This window comes from Thamnophis sirtalis, unplaced genomic scaffold, assembly GCF_051295495.1.
Source record: "Thamnophis sirtalis isolate CommonGarterSnake01/CBP01778 unplaced genomic scaffold, rThaSir2_p1.2 scaffold_2, whole genome shotgun sequence".
NCBI classification, from domain to species: Eukaryota; Metazoa; Chordata; class Lepidosauria; order Squamata; family Natricidae; genus Thamnophis; species Thamnophis sirtalis.
Window position 1 is genome coordinate 112,497,020 of NW_028261382.1, and position 19,604 is coordinate 112,516,623.

At 42.2% G+C, this 19,604-nt stretch overlaps 1 protein-coding gene across 1 annotated transcript in view; it reads right to left on the bottom strand.

The window, feature by feature from the left end:
- NSMCE2 (NSE2 SUMO ligase component of SMC5/6 complex) overlaps window positions 1-19,604 on the bottom strand; it is a 254,036-nt gene that overhangs the window by 154,254 nt on the left and 80,178 nt on the right. The window contains exon 4 of the mRNA XM_087706690.1: window positions 297-450. Coding sequence (XP_087562816.1) covers window positions 297-450 — 154 coding nt within the window. The remainder of the gene's footprint in view (window positions 1-296; window positions 451-19,604) is intronic.

The following is a 19,604-nucleotide window of genomic DNA, read 5'->3' on the forward strand; positions in this document are numbered from 1 at the left end:
ATCAGATTGGTCCTCACCTTGATACTTTCAAGAGACCCTTAAGACCTGGTTCTGCCAGTGGGCCTAAGGACCAAAGGGTGACCCAAAACCCATCAAGTGGCTTGTCTGATTGTTGTTGCTAGGAAGTTGCTAAGTTTTTGCATTTGGGATCTGCCTGCAGCCATTGTGAGTTGGATGGCTATATAAATTTTCTTAATGCATGAATAAATATCACAGGTTCGTAGTAAGAGACAAAGGTAACAGAGGCACCGAGACCGTATACAACATGATGAGCTTAATAATAAAGCCACACTTACACTGAGCCTTCATTTGCTTTATCTGCTCCTTAAATAGGACAACTTTCTCATTTCTTTGTAAATCAGCACTGCAGTTCTTGCTTTCCAGGTTTCTGAATTTCTCCATGACTAGATGTCTTAAATTTGGGATAATTTCTGGTTTATCTTGTTTTATCTGGGAAAGAAAAACACATAAAATAAAAGAAGACACAGATTTAACCCAGTTGTTCCCAAGCAAATATCAGTTCTCTGAGCTCATCAGAAAAAAAAGGCAGTGATTTTCTAAAATTCCCAGATTATTTACTTGGCTCCAATGACATTAAATTCTGGAACTGCAAGAATATGGAAATAGTTACACCAACTTTACAGTCCACATCCACGCAATTCTCATTAAATTCTCATTAAAATTGGATTAACACAGTTAATTAATGACTTGCTTTGATTCAAGTGGGGAATTTTGAAATGAACGTGCGAAAAAAAAATCTACCACAAAATACTATCATAACATTGCACCATGTATTTCTAAAGCTTCCAGAGCAGTAAAAGAGAACAGAAGAAATGGTCTCAGAAATGAAGCATTCTCAGAAAAGGTGATATTGAAACTAGGCATGCTAATTCATTGGAAAGGTTAAATATTCTTTGAAAAATTAAACAAATGGACTGAACTCACAACTCGAGGGTCTCAACCAAATGCATTAACATCTCCTTAGGATTTGCCAGATCACTACTTCACTCACATTCTGGACAAAATTATGTCTAGTCTGCTTTTAAAGCTACCTAAAATAATGTCACTTAAAGGCAACAAATTCCTCAGTACAGGCAGCCCTCGAGTTACAACAGTTTGTTTAGTGACTGTTCAAGGTTACAACGGCACTGAAAAAAGTGGCTTGTGACCGTTTTTCACGCTTATGATCGTGGCAGCATCCCCATGGACACATGATTTCTATTCGGATGCTTGATAAGTGACTCACATTTATGGCGGTTGTAGTGTTCTGGGGTCATGGGATTGCCTTTTCCAAACTTTTGACGAGCAAAGTCAAAGGGGGAAACCAGATTCACTTAACAACTGTGTTGCTAATTTAACAACTGCAGGGATTCAGTTAACAAACGTGGCAAGAAAAGTCGTAAAAATGGGGCAAAACCCACAACAAATTTCTCACTTAGCAACATCAATTTTGGACTCAATTGTGGTCGTAAGTCAAGGACCACCTGTATAACTAGACCAGTAGTTCCCAATCCTACTAACTTCCAGAGGCTTGAATTTTGACTCAGTAATAGACAGAGTAGGTAAGCAATTCTGGGAATTGATAATGCTTCTCAGCCATGGCTATTTGAAGATAGACTATGTGAACTTCAGCTCCCAACTCCCATGCTTGCTGCAGAATTCTGGCAGTTGAAGTCTACACCTTTCAAGTAGCCAAAATCGAGAAACATTGTTTTAGGAAGATAACTAGCTTGAGGAACACTTGCCGTATTTTTCGGAGTATAAGACGCAGCTTTTCCCCACTAAAAAGAGGGTGAAAATCTGGATGCGTCTTATACACTGGATACAGCATTTTTGGCCTCCCAAAACCCTGCCCTGCGCATCCTGTTTTTGCAAAAATGGACATGCAGAAGGTTTGGAAGCTCTGCAAAGTGCTCCTGGGGACTGGAGAGGGCAAAAGCGAGTGAAAACAGGCCTGTTTTTCACAAAAACGGGGGTGTTTTTGCCCTCCCAAGCCCCCAGAAGCACCCTGCAGGTCTTCCAAACTCTGTTTTTGCAAAAAAACAGGCTGTTCTTTGCTTGTTTTTGCCCTCCCCAGCCCTCAGGAGCACTCTACAGGCCTCCCAAACCCTCTGCATGGCCCATTTTTTGCAAAAAATGGACCCGTTTTTTTGCCTCCCAAACCCTCCTTGCATTTCACAAAAAATGGGAGATTACAGAGATTTTGGGAGGCTTCCAGAGTGCTCCTGGGGGCAGGGGAGGGCAAAAACGTTTTTTTAAACATACCTCTTTAAGATCTTGGTGCCTCTTATACTCCGGTGCATCTTATAGTCTGAAAAATACGGTAACTAGACTTCCTTCTTTTGACCAGTTCTGAATCTCCCTTGTAGTTTCAAGAGATGAACCATGTTGTAATATCGAATATTGACATGAAAAACTTTTCACCATCCAGGTTTTCTACATCTTGTTCAATTTTTATACCCCTCTATCATATTTCCTCTGACTTATTTTCGTTCCACAATCACTACAGTCTTTTCTTCTCAGTTCCAACCTACTCATTATTATAATTGCCCACACTTTTTTTTCAGTTCAACAATATCTCCTTTGAGGTTTGATCAGCAATCTATGGAATGAAACCAGTGGTTGTCATGCTAGAGACAACCATTTTGTCAGTAAAATCTGATGTCTTCCAAGTAATTAAAGGAACAACCATAGGAAGAATTATGGACTAAATCTATAAAATGTATGCCAAGTTATAACTTAAAAGAAATTCAGTACAAAATGTTCTACAGGAGGCACACAATGCCATCAAGTAATATTTACCACAGACAAATCACATAATAATAAACATTGGAGATGTCATGAATCGGAAAGAACATTTTATCACATATGGTGCACATGTAAACAATCAATTTAAACTTGAAATTAAACTAGAAACGTTTTTACTAGGCATAATAATCTCAGGAAAAAAATATATCAGAAGCATCATAATTTAATGAGATATATGTTGACAACAGAAGAATAAATGTTCCCTAACATTGGAAGAAAGATACAATTCCAATAATATCTTACTGGGAACTTAAACTTAGCGAATATGTAGCAATGGCAAAACTAACATATATCTAATAGAAGTTTAATCAAATTTAAACAAGAATGGTCCTCATACATACAATACGACAAATGAACAGATATACAAAAGGGAAACATTAGAAACACATAATCCTTTTTCTTTGTTCTTCAAAATTATTGTTGGGTATTTTAATTCTTGTTAAATTAGTTCAGATTATATTTTTTCCCTTTTATTAGCAATATAGCAGGTGTATAAATCAACTTCAATACCAAGTAGCTATGGTAGCTCCAGACCAATTCTTTATTGTACAACAAATACTTTGATGTAATCTATAGCAAATTCTAAAATGATTTTGGATGTACCCTGCAAGATTAAAACGAATAGTAATACACATAACTTTTCTGCAATATGTGTCCTTCCTAGACTCTCCAAACTGGTTGTGACTGTTACTCTCCCAATTTCCCAGTCAACATGTAGGATGAGTAGTTTGGGAGTTGCAACAACAGGCCCCAACATAGGGTAACCAAAAAGGAGTCTCGTTGCTCATTCACTATTACTAAGCTCCTGAATCAGACACATTAAATCCTAGAGTATTGTTCATAAACCAGAAAATAGTATTTCATCACAGGGGTTACTCAGGGACTCAAGATTTTCCTTGCATCTCTGTCCTCCTGCAGCCGTGATGGCGAACCTGTGGCACGCACAACCCTCTCTGTTGGCACGTGTGCCATCGCCAGCTGCTCTTCCAGGTTCCATCATGCACATGTGGACCAGCTGTCCAGCGCACAAGCGTGCGATGGAATCCAGAAGTGCAGCTGGCCACCATGTGCATACGCACTGGCCAGCTTCTCTCTTCTGGGTTCCAGCATTCTAGTGTGTGCTGAAAAGGTTAACCATCACTGCCTTACAGAGAGGATCTGTGAAGATCCTATTTCTATGAGCTATTATTCTATTAATATGCACATTTGAATGAAGGTAGCACAAGAAGCAATGGATGGAAAAGCAACCAAGGAGTAAGAAGAAATTTCCTGATGATGAGAACAATTAATCAGTGGAACGGGTTGCCTTCAGAAGTTGTGGGTGCTCCAAAACTGGAGGTTTTTAAGAAGAGATTGGAGAACCATTTGTCTGAAGTGGTGCAGGGTTTCCTGTCTGAGCAGGGATGTTGGACTAGAAGACCTCCAAGGTCCCTTCCAACTCTGTCATTCTGCTCTATTCTAAATACACACTCCCTGCAATTAGTCAGTTGAGATTTCTTTAACCAAGCAATCCCTCTTAACTAACAACAACAGGATGTCATTTCTTACAATTTAATCCATCCAGCAGAAATTGGGAAAGTTCACCTGCCCGTACCTGAATGCTTTCACATACACTGCACAGTGCCAATTTGAGATAGACATCGTTTTAGGTATGACTATGTACACACACACTCTTGCACACACCCCTTAAATAACATCCTGGTAGCAGCCAATAATTCCTGAACTAATGACAAACACTTTCGCTAAATCTCTTCTATGACAAAGAAATGTTCCTCAGCAGTCGTCTCAAACATTGCTCCAATCCTACTTCATTTGAGGTATGAAGGGGAAGTTGGTGCTTTTGAATTTCCATATGTCACAGCAATATATTCTGTGGAGTGTATAAGACACCAAAATCAAATATAGTTACTTTCAAACAAACATCCTCCTGTCTGCGTGCACAAGCATGCTTTGAACTGGAGCCAAAGGCGAGCAAAGAGATACGAGATTTGGGAGCAAGGCTGGCAAAATTACAGATATCTAAATTTCTTTCAATAACCTGATTGCAGATGTGTTAATAATTATGTAGAAACACAACACAGCAATGAAACTCTGAACAACAGAAGCAATGATAATCTCACCTGGTTTCAGTAGGTGGTGGGCAAATGTTTCACTGAATTACCTTTGACTTTTATTTATACCACTCATTTTGAGAATTGACCTCCTGTCCTTAAAGAAAGGTAAGAATTACCTTCAAGTTGAGCTCACATTGCGGTGAATTTGTGGACACACTCACATCGCCAGGGTTCTCAATCTTAGCAACTTTAACAGATGTGGACTTCCAACTACTTGAATTCCCTAGCGAGCCATGAGAATTCTGGGAGTTGAAGCCCATGCATTAAAGTTGCTAAGACGGATGGATGGATGGATGGATGGATGGATGGGTGGGTGGGTGGGTGGGTGGGTGGGTGGGTGGGTGGGTGGAGGGAGGGAGGGAGGGAGAGGGAGGGAGGGAGGGAGGGAGGGAGGGAGATTTCTTTAATGCTCAAAATTCTACTATATCAACCTCTCCAATATTAAAGTTTGATAGTTGTTGATGTGCTTTGGGGTAGACAGATTCCTTATTTTCTCCCACCAGTCAAGAGTGCCTAGCTTACATAGATGTAAAGCAAGCAAATCCATTCCTTCATTCCAAATTGCAAGATTTATAGCTCTTGCTAAGTTTATAAACAGCAGTCAACATAAATATGCTTGCTTTGGAAAAGTTTTTAATCAGTTTTATTGAACAGTAATTTTTCAATAAGTCATTGAATTGAAAAATCTGCAAAAAAAATGCCACAGGGCATTCTCAGCTCCTTTCTGCTTTTTTCAAATATGCCCTTTTAAATTGCCTCCAGCAACTTCCACCCCTCACATAGACAGGTTTCTGGTTGCTTTTCCAACCTGCAGTCTACATCCCATAACTCCTCAATAGACTCAGTCCTAGGTAACTGAGGTGATATGTTTCTTCATTACTTATGAGTGTAGTGCTGAAAACCTCTTATTATATTGATATTTCTCCAATGTTTTTGAGAAGGTCTACTTGTTGGGTATAGTCCAGCCACACAGGTAGTCCTCAACTTACAACCATTAATTGAGTGTCTATCGCAAAAAATAAAAGTGACTGTTACTTTTAGTGAAGTTACAAACAACGGCACTGAAAAAAAGTGATTTATGATCATTTTTCACACATACATCCATACCGTTGGTCACTTGATCAAAATGTGGATGCTTGGCAACCGGCACAGTGTCCTGGGGTCATGTGATCCCCTTTTCTGCAACTTTTTGAAAAAGTCAATGGGGAAGCCAGATTTGCTTAACAACCACGTTCCTAACTTAACAATTGCAGTGATTCGCTTAACTCCTGTGGCAAGGAAAGTTGCAAAAAGGGGCAACACTCACTTAGAAACTGTCTCACTTAGCAATAGAAATTTGGGGCTCAATTGTGGTAGTAAGGATTGCCTGTACCGAGAATCTGAGCTGGCTAATACAGGGGGAAAAACACTGTTTTTGAATGAAAATGAAATATAAAGGACTTGCCCACCAGCATGTGGTCTTTGAATATATTAAACTAGCTGATAACCCGCTGCTGAGATATTTATTTATCCCAACCTTCCTCTCATGAATGTCGCTGCAATTTCTACTGTTGGATTTTCCCCCTTACCGGAGGGACCCCCCCTAGTGGAGTACTGTGAAGCTGTTACCATGGCAACTCCACAACGCTGTACAGTAGAAGCCATTTTAAGGCAGTATGGTAGAAGCCGTTTTAAGGCACAACAGGCTCTTAACAGAACAGACCCCCAAGGGTGTTAAGGTTATCTTACCAACACAATATTTTTCTCCAGAGGTTAAGTAATCTGTGTACCGAGTTTGGACAAACTAACAGGAGAATAAATGCACGCATCGCAGAACACAAGAATGCAGTCAGAAAAGAAGAAAACATTTCCTCCCTTTTCCAGCATCTTAAAGCAACAGGACATGAAATTGATTTTGAAGGAACCAAATTAATCTCCAAAACAGAACACTTCAACAAGAGAATAATTATGGAAGCCATCGAAATAGAGAAACACCCCCAAAACATGAATAAACGTGACGATACCTCCCACCTACCAGACATCTGGAAACTAGCCCTAGTCAACAAACGAGTCCCAGCCACGAAAACCAACACCGAACCCAGAACAACACAGGACGCCACCACTAATCACCCTCACCAGACTCAAACCCAAACCCATCCCATAGACGAAATGCAACCACCATCCAAAAGCCAAACCATGGCAGCATCACCAACTGCTGTACCCCACCCCTCCGACCCCCACACAAAGCAAACTGACACACGCCATGAACACATGGCTAGACAGGAACTCGGAGCCAAACCAAAGCCTGGGATGTTACATCACAGCCATCTACTCAGGACATTACATCACAGAACTCAGGATGTTACAATACAAAGGCTCAGGATGTTACAACGCAGCCAACCTCCCAGGATGTTGCAGCACAGGACTGAGGATATCACTACACTAGAGCTCAGGATGTCATCACACAGCCCATTACCCAGGTCGTTACAACACAAAAGACTAATGGGCACACAGCTAGTACCTCAGCCACACAGGACGTTACGAAACAGTCGACTAATCTGCAAACATCAACTGCATCAACTAATCAAGATGTAACAACACAGCCAACCAACCCGCTTACAGCAACAAAGCCAGCACTCCCATACCCCCACCAAGATTTATAGAAAGATGGCAGCTCCGACCACACTTTGTTGTAAGTGGGTTGATTGGCTGTGTAGTTAAATCCTGATTGGTAGGTGGAGTTGATGTTTTTAGATTGGTTGGCTGTTTCGTATCATCCTGTGTAGCTGAGGTGCTGGCTGTGTGTCCGTTGTTATTTTGGGTTGTAACGACCTGGGTGGTGGGTGAGGTTCGTTTGTTGACTAGGGCTGGTTTCCAGATGTCTGGTAGGCGGGAGGTATCGTCACGTTTATTCATGTTGTGGGGGTGTTTCTCTGTTTCGATGGCTTCCATAATTATTCTCTTGTTGAAGTGTTCTGTTTTGGAGATTAATTTGGTTCCTTCAAAATCAATTTCATGTCCTGTTGCTTTAAGGTGCTGGAAACTTCCTCCCTTTTCCACTTACCCACTTACAACAACAAAGCCAGCACTCCACACACCCCCGCCAAGATTTATAGAAAGACGACAGCTCTGACCAGGCCTTACTCGCACAAGCACGAAGCTGAAAACACCAGCCTGAAGATGGCGAGTGGGACCTCGCCGAAACGTTGCCAAGACAATCTCAATCTTACACGGGAAAAGACCTGAATACAACAAGACCAGCAGCTAGCGGTATCCCGAAGGAGCCAAGCTGGGGGAGTTGGGGGAGGGGGAAGGTGCTCACGTTGCTTGGTGCCTTCGGGATAACGCTAGGTCAGTGAGCTTTGCTCTGCCTGGCTGGAAGGAGTGGGGTTGTCCAGGAGCTAGGTTGGGGAGTGGCATTCTGCCTGGCTGGAGGGGGGAGTTGCCAGGTGATTGCTCCCTTGTGAACTGGCTCCCAAAGAGCCGGGCACAGCCTCAGGGGCGAAGGGGCTATGAGGTGACCACGTTCACAAGCAGCCGCCCGGCAAACCCCCTCTCCAGCCGGGCAGAGCACCATTCACTGACCTAGGGGGTATCCCTAAGGTGCCAAGACACGTGGCGCTCTGCCTGCTCCCCAGCTCCCGCGGCTTGGTACATTCGGGATACCCCCTAGGTCAGTGCATGGAGCTCTGCCCGGCTAGAGTGGGGGGTTGCACGAGCACCTGTTCCGCTCCTGCCACGGTCCTCTCCGGCTTCCAAACTCCAAAACTTGGCTGCAGAGTCTTCCAGCAGCAGCCGCTCTAGGAGTGCGCTCTATGGTTGTGGGCTGGCTGCTGGAAGACTCTCTGTCTGGAAGACTCTCTGTCCGGCAGCCGGCCCATAACCATAGAGCACACTCCTAGAGCAGCCGCTGCTAGAAGACTCGGCAGTCGAGTTTTGGAGTTTGGAAGCCAGAGAGGAGCACGGCGGGGGCAGAACAGGCAATCGTGCAACCCCCTTCTCCAGCCTAGTAGAGCTCCATGTACTGACCTAGGGGGTATCCCAAATGTGCCAAGCCACGGGAGCTTGGGAGCGGGCAGTGCGCCATGTGCCTTGGCACCTTAGGGATGCCCCCTAGGTCAGTGAATGGCGCTCTGCCTGGCTGGAGAGGGTGTTTGCCAGGCTGTTGCTCGTGAGTGTGGTCACCTCATGGCTTCTTCACCCCTGAGGCTGTGCCCAGCTCTTCTGGAGCCAGTTCGCAAGGGAGCAGCTGCCCATCAACCCCAAAACAATAAGCCATGCCCCTGTAATAAGCCGAAGGGCATATTGCGTGGGGCAGAAGAAAGTAAGACCCTGTCTTATTTTCAGGGAAACACGATATATATATGGAAGGTGTCACAGGTGTAAACAAAGACTCAGCTATAGCTGGTCTCACTTCTAAAGAGCTAATTTAGAGTCTAGATAAATTAACAGGTTTCTTTCCAACAAAGCTGAGAAGAGTTGTGGGGAGATCCATAATTACCATTTCATGCTTTTTCTTTCTCTTATTAGTAGTGCTTTGGAAAGGATTCCCCCAACTTCAAAAACCAGCCAAACCGGTACCATACCTAACCTAATCTGTTGAATCTTTTAGTGATGGTGCCACCGAATTGTGATGAAAAGAAAACTGACAAGCACCATCAAAGCAGGAATGAAAGCTTTGAAAGACTGAAGTGGGGAAGAGGTGGGGAGGGGGTGGAATCTGCGGTTGCGTGGTAAGAAGAATGTTTGAAAGACAAACGTCTGGAGATGAATGAATGAAGCATTGTACCGCAATATCTTTATCGATACTAAGAGATCGAAGCTGTGGAGTTAAAAGACTAATAGAGGCAGGTAAACCTTGATTTACAACCAAAAATTCTGTACCTGACTCTACGACCTCTTTTGCCACAGTTGTTCAGGAAATCAGTGCAGTTGTTAAGTGAATCAAACTGTGGTTGTTAAGTGAACCCAGTTTCCCCATTGATTTTGCTCATTAGTAACCAACAAGAGTTACCAATGTGATAAAGGAAAACAAGTCATGTCATTTTGCATATTGTTGTGTTATGTTTGCCACCTAATGAAAGATGGCATTAATTTACTTAATTGTATGGATTTTGATTCATTCTTCAGGAAGCAACATTGTGTGACATGCATACATTGTGGGAGTTGAAGAGATAACTAGTTCTACAGAGGATCTAGATTTAAATAGAGGATTCATGAAAAGTGTGGGAACAGAAGAAGACATACCAAATGCAGGTAGTCGTTGACTTACGACCACAAATTGAGCCCAAAATTTCTGTTGTTAAGTGAGACATTTGTTAAGTGAATTTTGCCCCATTTTACAACCTTCCTTTTCTCAGCTGTTAAGTGAATCACTGCAGGTGACAAGTTAGTAACAAGTTGTAAAGTTGATCTGGCTCCCTCGTTGACTTTGATTGTCAGAAGGTCGTAAACGGGCATCACATGACCTTGGGGACACTGCAGTTGTCATAGATACAAACCAGTTACCAAGCATCTGATCACGTGATCATGGGGATGCTGGAAAGCTCGAACTGAAAAATGGTCATAAGTCACTTTTCCCAGTGCCATTGTAACTTGGAATGGTCACTAAATGAACCATTGTAAGTTGAGGAGTACCTGCAGTTCAAAAATGTTATTCTTGAGATGTTATCAAGGAGAAGACTCCAAATCAAGGTTGCTTCCTAAAGAGTTGATCATGGAGCGACTTTGTTTATGAGGAGGCCTGAGGTATTCAGATCTAACTTTTCTGTCCTGTTCGCAGTAACGTCGTCAGCCTGGAGATTTTTTTTTTTTTAAATGGATAGTGGGGCCATTTTGATTCCGTTCGCTGCTAATAAGGTGAATCTCAACTCGTCAATCCTGCAACCTGTCCTTGGGTGGGCTGCTGCTTTCCAGATGTTAAATGGAAGGAAACGCTTGAAGCCAACCAACACCCTCATAGCAAACACTGGCGTGTTGCTTCAAATGTACTAGTGTGAGGTAAAGGACAATGTTCATGGCACTTCTGTCAATGAAGAAACAACCACATGCTTCAATCAACATTTCCCTGGGATTGTCTAACGTACTGAAAATTCACATGCTATTTTGTCATGGGGGTGGAGGAACAAAGAGTATCTAAAATATTTGGCCAGTGACATAACCAGCGCAAGCAGGGAGTGGCCACAGCACATAAGTATTAATGGGTTAATCCCCTCGAAATTGTTTATAGCAATTGCAGCAATGATAATAACAGCATCCTTTCTCTAATATCCATTGGAAAAACATCTCTGTGGCAATCCGGTTTATCAATACTCTCGATCGCTGATTCAGAGCTCTCAAATGCATTAACATACTTTCTAATGTTTAGCTTCTGCGACCTATCAGCTCACTATAATTTCCACTCCTGAAATGTTCTCTCTCCTCAAACAGGAACTGTTTTTCCACCCAGGAGTTTCTCTGACGTAAAGTCCTACACTTCAGACTGCTCCAAACAGCGGACTCAAGACAGGCTAAACAAAGCTGGCAAGAAGGCAATTGCTAGTTCTTTCTTCATTGCTTTTAATGCAATTGTGGAAATATGCCATCTACCGTGTGGTCTGTATACGGTATCATTCATTTGTTCTTTCGTTTAACCATTCATTCATTCATTCATTCATTCGAATTTGTGAATAGTCTCTCATCTTCAGTGGACTCTGAGCGGTGTACAAAATCAAAACATCCATAGAAACAGACATGAGACCACGCAGACAGTCCAGACCAGAGGTGGTATTTAGCCAGTTCTGACCGGTTCTGGCGAACCGGTAGCAGACATTTTGAGTAGTTTGGAGAACCGGCAAATACCACCTCTGCCTGGCCCTGGCCCCATCGATTTCCTGCCTCCCGAGTCCCAGCTGATCGGCTGGGTCTTCTTTGGTTGCCTTGCACAGGAAAACAGAACTGGAAAGCAGGTTAGTGGAGTAGGGAGGGAATGGGGATTTTACAGTATCCTTCCCCTGCCACGCCCACCAAGCCACGCCACGCCCACAGAACTGGTAGTAAAAAAATTGAACCCCACCACTGGTCCAGACTAAAATGATCTTAAAAGGTACACCAAAAAAGCTCTTCCCAAAATACAATAATATATTAATATATAAACTCCAGGCCTGAGACTGCTACACTCATGTCAGAAGCACACAGGCGTTTCTGGGTTGAAAGGATTAGTTGGTGACATCACCATTGCCCTCAGGACGCCCACCTTTCAGGAGCTGGAGTGAAAGATGGGGACTTAACCCTGCCCCACAGCAGCTTTCAGGTCTCAAACGTGGCCTTGCTAACCTCATGCTCAGTGTTCCAACCTCTTGAGTCACCATGCTCCTTCAAGGCCTGAGACTAAAGCCAGAATATTAAGTGCCATTTAAAAAAATAAATCCAAGTTAGAGTTCCCATTACAGGTTATTCATTGTTTCATTCCCAAATGAAAAACACCTCTGATCTGCAAAGAAGCAGCTCAGGCAGACTTCCAACTGTGCTGATGCTCCATGGACCCATCCTAGTCATCTGGTAGAAGCTACAATGACACCATATGCATCATGACATTATCCTCCAAAAGACTTATTTAACTTACCGTATTTTTCGGACTATAAAACGCACCGGTGCATAAGACGCACCAAGATTTTGAAGAGGTAAGTAAGGAAAAAAAGTTTTTGTCTTCCCTGCCCACCAGGAGCACTCTGCAGGGAAAGGCAAAAACACCTCAGTTTTTGCAAAAAAAATGGTTCATTTTTCACCCGTTTTTTTGCAAAAACAGGGGAATTTTCCCCTTCTCCCAGCCCTGCTGAAGCCTGAAGAGTGCTCCTGGGGGCTGGAGGAAGGGGAAAATGCCTCCATTTTTTGCAAAAAAAAATAGCAATAGCAATAGCAGTTAGACTTTTATACCGCTTCATAGGGCTTTCAGCCCTCTCTAAGCGGTTTACAGAGTCAGCATATTGCCGCCAACAATCCGGGTCCTCATTTTACCCACCTCGGAAGGATGGAAGGCTGAGTCAACCTTGAGCCGGTGAGATTTGAACCGCCGAACTGCAGCTTAGCAGTCAGCTGAAGTGGCTGCAGTACTGCACTCTAACCACTGAGCCACCTCGGCTCCTTAATGGCCCACTTTTGCCCATTTTTTGCAAAAATGGGGTGCGAATGTGGGGCTTCAGGAGGGCAAAAATGGCTGTATTCAGTGTATAAGATGCATCAACATTTCCATACTCTTTTAGGTGGGGAAAAGGTGCATCTTATACTCCGAAAAATACAGTATATTATTTGGACAAGGATATCACAACAAATACAATGTTGGACACTCATCGGGAGACATTTTGTTGTATCCCGCTGCCCAGTGTACAATCGGATGTCAGGTTGTATCCAGCCAGAAATCAACATCCATGTCCTGACGAAAAATTAAGCTAAACTGTGCCAAAGGTGCTTTTTTTCAAGAAGCAACTGGACTTTCTGTTTTTTTCTTTGAAGAGGTTTCGCTTCTCATCCAAGAAGTTTCATTCAGCTCATTGAATGAATGAACGAAATGAGTTTCAATGAAATGAATGAAACTTCTTGGATGAGAAGCAAAACCTCTTCAAGGAAAAACCAGAAAGTCCAGTTGCTTCTTGAAAAAAAGCACCTTTGGGCCAACCATGGCCTGGATGACACTCCATAGATAATTATCTCCATAGATAATTAAGCTTATCTGCCCCATGTGATCATTCCAATTTAAGAATCTTTTGTAAGGGGCAAGGTAATATGGCCTCTGATGAATCCATAGCTGAGAAGTCATTTGCACAGGATGATTTTCTAACATCAGCCCATCATGAGCAATAGCTATGCACACCAGTCACTCCAGGGTTTACTAGCATAACTTGTTCCACCCAAGCTCTCCAAAATTAAAAAGGGAAAAAAGAAAGTCAAAGGGAGGACAAGATTAAAAAAAAAGGCATTCTAAATCTTGAGGATACTCTAAGAAAATTCCTCTTCAGTCTACTTTTCACCATGTTTCTTTTTTCTTCCCCTTCTTGGTGGATAAAATATGTTAAACAAGGCAGCCAGCTCTTCTACAAGATGGAAAAGGGCAGGAAGCCACCCTGCCAGCAGACAGGCGCAAGTGATAAATGAGCAGCCACGTGAAGCTGCAATATGGAAAACACCCTGTGGGAACAGAGGGGAAAACGTACAACCACACGCTGGCTTTTGAGAAAGTTTCTGCCAGACTTTCAAAGAAGAATCTGCATTTCAAAACAGAAGTGGCCCTGTCCTCCGAGACACCTAAAAGAGAACATCTGTTATGTCCAACCTTCCTGGTACAATGGTATTATTCCTGCTTGCGATAAGAAAAAAATGGAGGAGCACAGTTTTCACATACTGAATTGTAAACTGTAATTAAATATTTCTTTATTATCAGGCACATGCATGCAGACCCACACATGCCTCTTTCTCTAGATTGGGAAGGAGCTGCTAGCTACCATATTTTTTGGAGTATAAGATGCACCAGAGTATAAGACGTACCAAGGTTTTGAAGAGGCAAATTTAAAAAAAAAAGGTTTGGCACTCTGCAGATGTCCCAAAAATTGCCTGTTTTTTGCGAAAACGAGCCGGTGTTTTGTTTTGTTTTAAAAAAAAAGGGGGGGCAGGCATAGCCTTTAGGAGGCTTGTAGAGTGCTCCTGGGGGTTGGGGGGGCAAAAATGGCTCTTTATTGCTAAAATGGGCTTGTTTTTTGTCAAAAAAAACCCAGCATGCACAGCATTTAGGAAGCTTATAGAGTGCTCCTGGGGGCTGGGGGGGGGGATTGAGCAAAAAACCAGCCCATTTTTTGCTCATTTCTGCCCTCCCCAGTCCCCAGGAGGACTCTGAAAGCCTCCTAAAGACTCTGCACTGCCATTTTGGTGAAGCGGCAGGGTTTTGGGAGGCAAAAAACCGCTATATTCAGTGTATAAGACGCACCCAGATTTTCAACCTCTTTTTTGAGGCAAAAAGATATGTCTTATACTCCAAAAAATATGGTATGTTGCTAAAACAACATTTCACCATTCCACAAATGCAAAATTTTGCAAAAATCCTTGCATGTTGAGCAAATCAAGACAGCACTTCAAACAGAAACGTATAAAACAGGCTCTGCTAAAATTGCATTATTTTGTTTTTATGCTCAATATTCTAAATGCAGGTTAGATCCTAAATCCTAAATCCTCCTTATGACCACAACTGAGATCAGAATTTCCATTCTAAGCAAGGTAGTTAAGTGATTCACACCTGATTTTGTGGTCTTTTTTTTTTGGCCATGGTTGTTAAGTGAATCATTAAAATCGCTATGTGAACCAAGTGGTCATTAAGCAAATATATCTTTGTTTGTCAGAAGCTGGCTGGGAATGTTGCAAATATGGGTCACATGAGCCTGGGACACTTCAACCATTGTAAATACGTGCCGATTGTTAAATGCCCAATGTCAACCCTGCAGCTATTTTGAAACATCTTCAGGGCTGCCCCAGCAAGGCTGGTTGGAGCTGTGGGAATGGGAAGGGAGGAGTAGAGATAGCTGGGGACTTGTAGCCAAAATAAAATTCTTCCTTTTGTGCCACGGAATAATGACTGAGGCATTCGATTTTACTCAACTGTCTTTAATGACAACAACAGTTAAAGTACACAACAGAACTCACCTCGTTTTGACAGCTATTTATACAACAGCTGTCAAAACGGCAACCAATCAGGATTCGCTCTTCTCCCGCCTGAATGCCTGTGCGCCGTAGCCAATGGGAAGAAACTTCCAGTTCTGATTGACACCTCGCGGTTGTAACCGTAAAGACATAATACTTACTCCTAGGAATCAAGGACATTCCCGCCAGGTGCTGGGGAGGCATAGTGTTGTGACCCACCAACGGCCAGCAGAGCTGACAGCAGAGTTGGACAGTGAGGAGGTTGGGGAGGAGCATGGGTCAGTCTTGGAGGCTGTGGAAGGCTCGGATGAGGACTCTGTGTCAGAGGCAGAGATGGTGCCGAGGCTGTCTGGCAGTAACCAGGTGCCTACGCAGCTAGACAGCAGTGAGGCAGAGGAACAGCTGGAGCCTGTTCCCAGTGTGCGCATGCACAGAGCTGCCAGAAGAAAGGAACAACTCAGAAATCAGGATAGACTTGGGAGTAAAGTCACAGGTGGAAGGTGATTGGCCCCTCCCATAGGAAATAAAAGAGGAGCGAAAGAGGAGTGGATTTCGCAGGAAACAATTGGTTCGTTCAGTCATTAGATTCGTTTCAGGAGTGTGAAGATCTGTCCGTGAATCTCTGAGACTCTGTGCCCAATCTTTCCTTGCACAGCACCTCATTTGGAAAATATTTACATGGCAGCTTTCCAAGCTAGATAAGGTCTGTGGTCATAAATATTCCTTTGAAAGACTGTTTGCCAGGCCTTTGCTGAATGTGAATGAGAGGAATTCACATTCGTTTAATAAAAGGGGTTCTGTCAGGACTCTGCCTCGTGCTTTTTGGGGAAGCCTAGGTCAGAACAGGTGGACTGAAACCAGCTGAGGTTGGGATTGGGGCCTGGATGGACCATGTGATGGACATGTGGACTGAGGGAAGGAACTTTGAACTTAATTTGGGCAAGGAAAACCTCGAGACCTTCAGAGTTGGGTTTTCACCAGATGTGCCTAGTAAATTTGGACTTTGAGGAGCACCTTGGCCTTGGAGTTTTGATTGCATTGGGTCTGTTACTTGGAACCTTGACACCCAAATTTTGATCCTGTGACCCTCTTGATGCTGCAATGGTCATAAGTGTAAGGACCAGTTGCAAGCAATTTTTTTCAGTTCCATCATAGCTTCAAAGGGCAGTTAAATATATGATTGTAAATCGAGGACCACCTGTACACATTTTTCAAAATGGAAATATGTTGTTGGCCTCAAACTGAAAGCAAAGAACAAAGAATGTCTCAGCTTTTCACAATCCAGAAAATGCATCTGCTTTCCGTGGAAATATTAGACATGAGCTTTTGAACAATTTAAAACAACATTTAATCTATATAAATGTCAGCACGCACTGCAGCAGAACTGCCATGAGTACAACGAAAGGGGAACGGAGAAACTGTGGTATCCAGAAAGCTGAATCATTAGTACAATTCTAAGAATATATTTGATGCTGTTGCCACATGTCTGAAACTTCAGTTTAATGTCTTTGAATCCGCTGCTAATTTGGGCCTTGGGAAACACCACCAACCTTTTAGATCAAACAGGAGATCAAAAAGTTTCCTGGGGAATATGGTAAACTCTCTGTTGAGTGTGCGTATGTGTGCTGCTTTATAAAGATGTGCAAAACTTTGGGAGCCAAAATGTTGACTGTATCTTCTGTTGCAAGGTATGCATGCAGAATTGTGACAGTTTGCCATTTCAACAATTCCCACACAACTGCAAGTATTGCAAGACAACTGGAAGGCACAAGGCTGGGGGTCTAAATGATGAACAATTAACCAGGAAAAAAAGCAGCCCACATTTTATGTGGCTAAAAATGAAGAGAGGCAGGAAGGATGTTTCTGATGGCTAAAGTAGGTGTGTGTGTCTGTGTGTGTGTGTCTATGAAAACATATATATCTATGAAATCTAAACTTCAGTACTGCACCTACTGCAAAATTGCTGCCTACTGCTTTATATTGCAATGATTCATCACTTGGTTACACATAACAATTTACAGCCTCATTATGGGGTGGAAATATAAGTTGTCTCCGCTATCCTGAATTATTCTTTGACCAAAGCACAATCATTGTTCTCTTTCTCTCTTTGAAAACAAAACAACTTCAGAATCTCTTTCACAGAAAAACCTCATTTATAGAGGCCTGAATTGGCATTGGACTTATAGATACCTTTTTTAAAATGCCCCCCTTTCACACGATAGTAGCAATAATTTAGCTATATCTGGCGTAAACAATGAGTGTAAAAATTAAAAATGATTGATGTTAGAAAAAGAAAAGACTATACACCTAAAATTAATTTTTACTGTTTACTTTACTTCTCCATATCTTTTTCTTCCTGGCAATCATCTTTCTTTCCACTATGTCCATATACATATTTATTTATCACTAGCTGATAACCCAGCGTTGCACGGGTATTTATTTATAGGGGGGAAATGTCTGAAACAAACGTAGTTTCTAATGTTGGATTTTCCACCTTACCAGAGGGAGCCCCCTTGTGGAGTACTGTGAATCCGCTACCATGACAACTCCACAGCGCTGTACAGTAGAAGCCAGTATGGCAGTACAGCACAACAGGCTGTATCTTAACAGAATATCCCACCCCCACCCCCCAAGGGGTGTTAGGGGTGTCTTACCCCCTACAGTATTTTTCTCCAGAGAGTAAGTCATTTGTGTACCAGGTTTGGTTGAAATTGTTCGAGCCATTCCAGAGTTATGCTGGAACACACACATACACACACACAGCACCATTTTTTTATATTTATCATTTGTTAAATGTATACAACTTCCCACTAGAATATATGTGACTCTAGGCAGTGAACAAAGTTTAAAACAGGACAGTAAAATAAATAATCAAAAAACCAGGTTTGGTTGAAATTGTTCGAGCCATTCCAGAGTTATGCTGGAACAAACACATACACACACACAGCACCATTTTTTTATATTTATCATTTGTTAAATGTATACAACTTCCCATTAGAATATATGTGACTCTAGGCAGTGAACAAAGTTTAAAACAGGACAGTAAAATAAATAATCAAAAAGCTAACAACAAAAATTAAAAGCAGTAAAACTATTAAAACCATGAAACATAATGTATTTCCATAACTACAGATAGTTAATCCTTGATGTACATCAATTCATTTAACAACTGTTCAAACTTATGACTGCCCTTTAAAAAGTGAATTATGACTGTTGGGGTTCACAGGATCACCATTCGTGGCCTACTCAGGTGTTTCCAACAGGCAAAGTTAATGGGGGAATGGATGGTCATGTACAATTTGCTTAACAAGCATGTGATTCACTTAAAAATCATACCAAAAAAGGTCATAAAACCAGGTGTGACTCCCTTGCTCTATTGCTTAGAGACGGAAATTCCAGTCCAATTGCAGTGTTAAGTCGAGAACTACATGTATGTAACCACCTTACAGATTTTATGCCAACATTACCCAATCATCCCCAGATTAGATGGTGATTCTGTTTTTTAAACAAAGGAACAAAATCTTGTTTTTGAAGAACTCATCAAGTTCAACCATTATCTTTCCATTCTTCTTCTTAATCTCATTTCTCCACCTTCTTATACTTGCTTTGCAATCCTTGTACAAACAATCATGGTTGCATTCTGACCACATTCATTTAACCACCATGTATTCTTGACTTCATCTCTTCTTGTTTCACCACGGAAACTTTTTAGGTACTCCACTCCCAATTGCAATTACCTTTTTTAAAAAAAATTCTTCTGACAGAATCAAATCTCACTTCCATATAACAATGGAAGCAAAAACCATAAATTTATGGCAGAAATGGGCATTTCTTACACATTTATGCATAAGTACACTAAACAACCGTGGACAACTCAAATTATTTCCTTAATCCCAGATAAATCATTTGTTAAGTATTCTATGTCTTCCTCTCCTTCTCCTTCTCCTTTCCACCTCCTTCTCTTCCTCCTCCTCCTCCTCCTCCTCTCCTCTTCTTCCTTGGATGTTGAGGGATTCTACTCATTGATCTCTACTTATCATC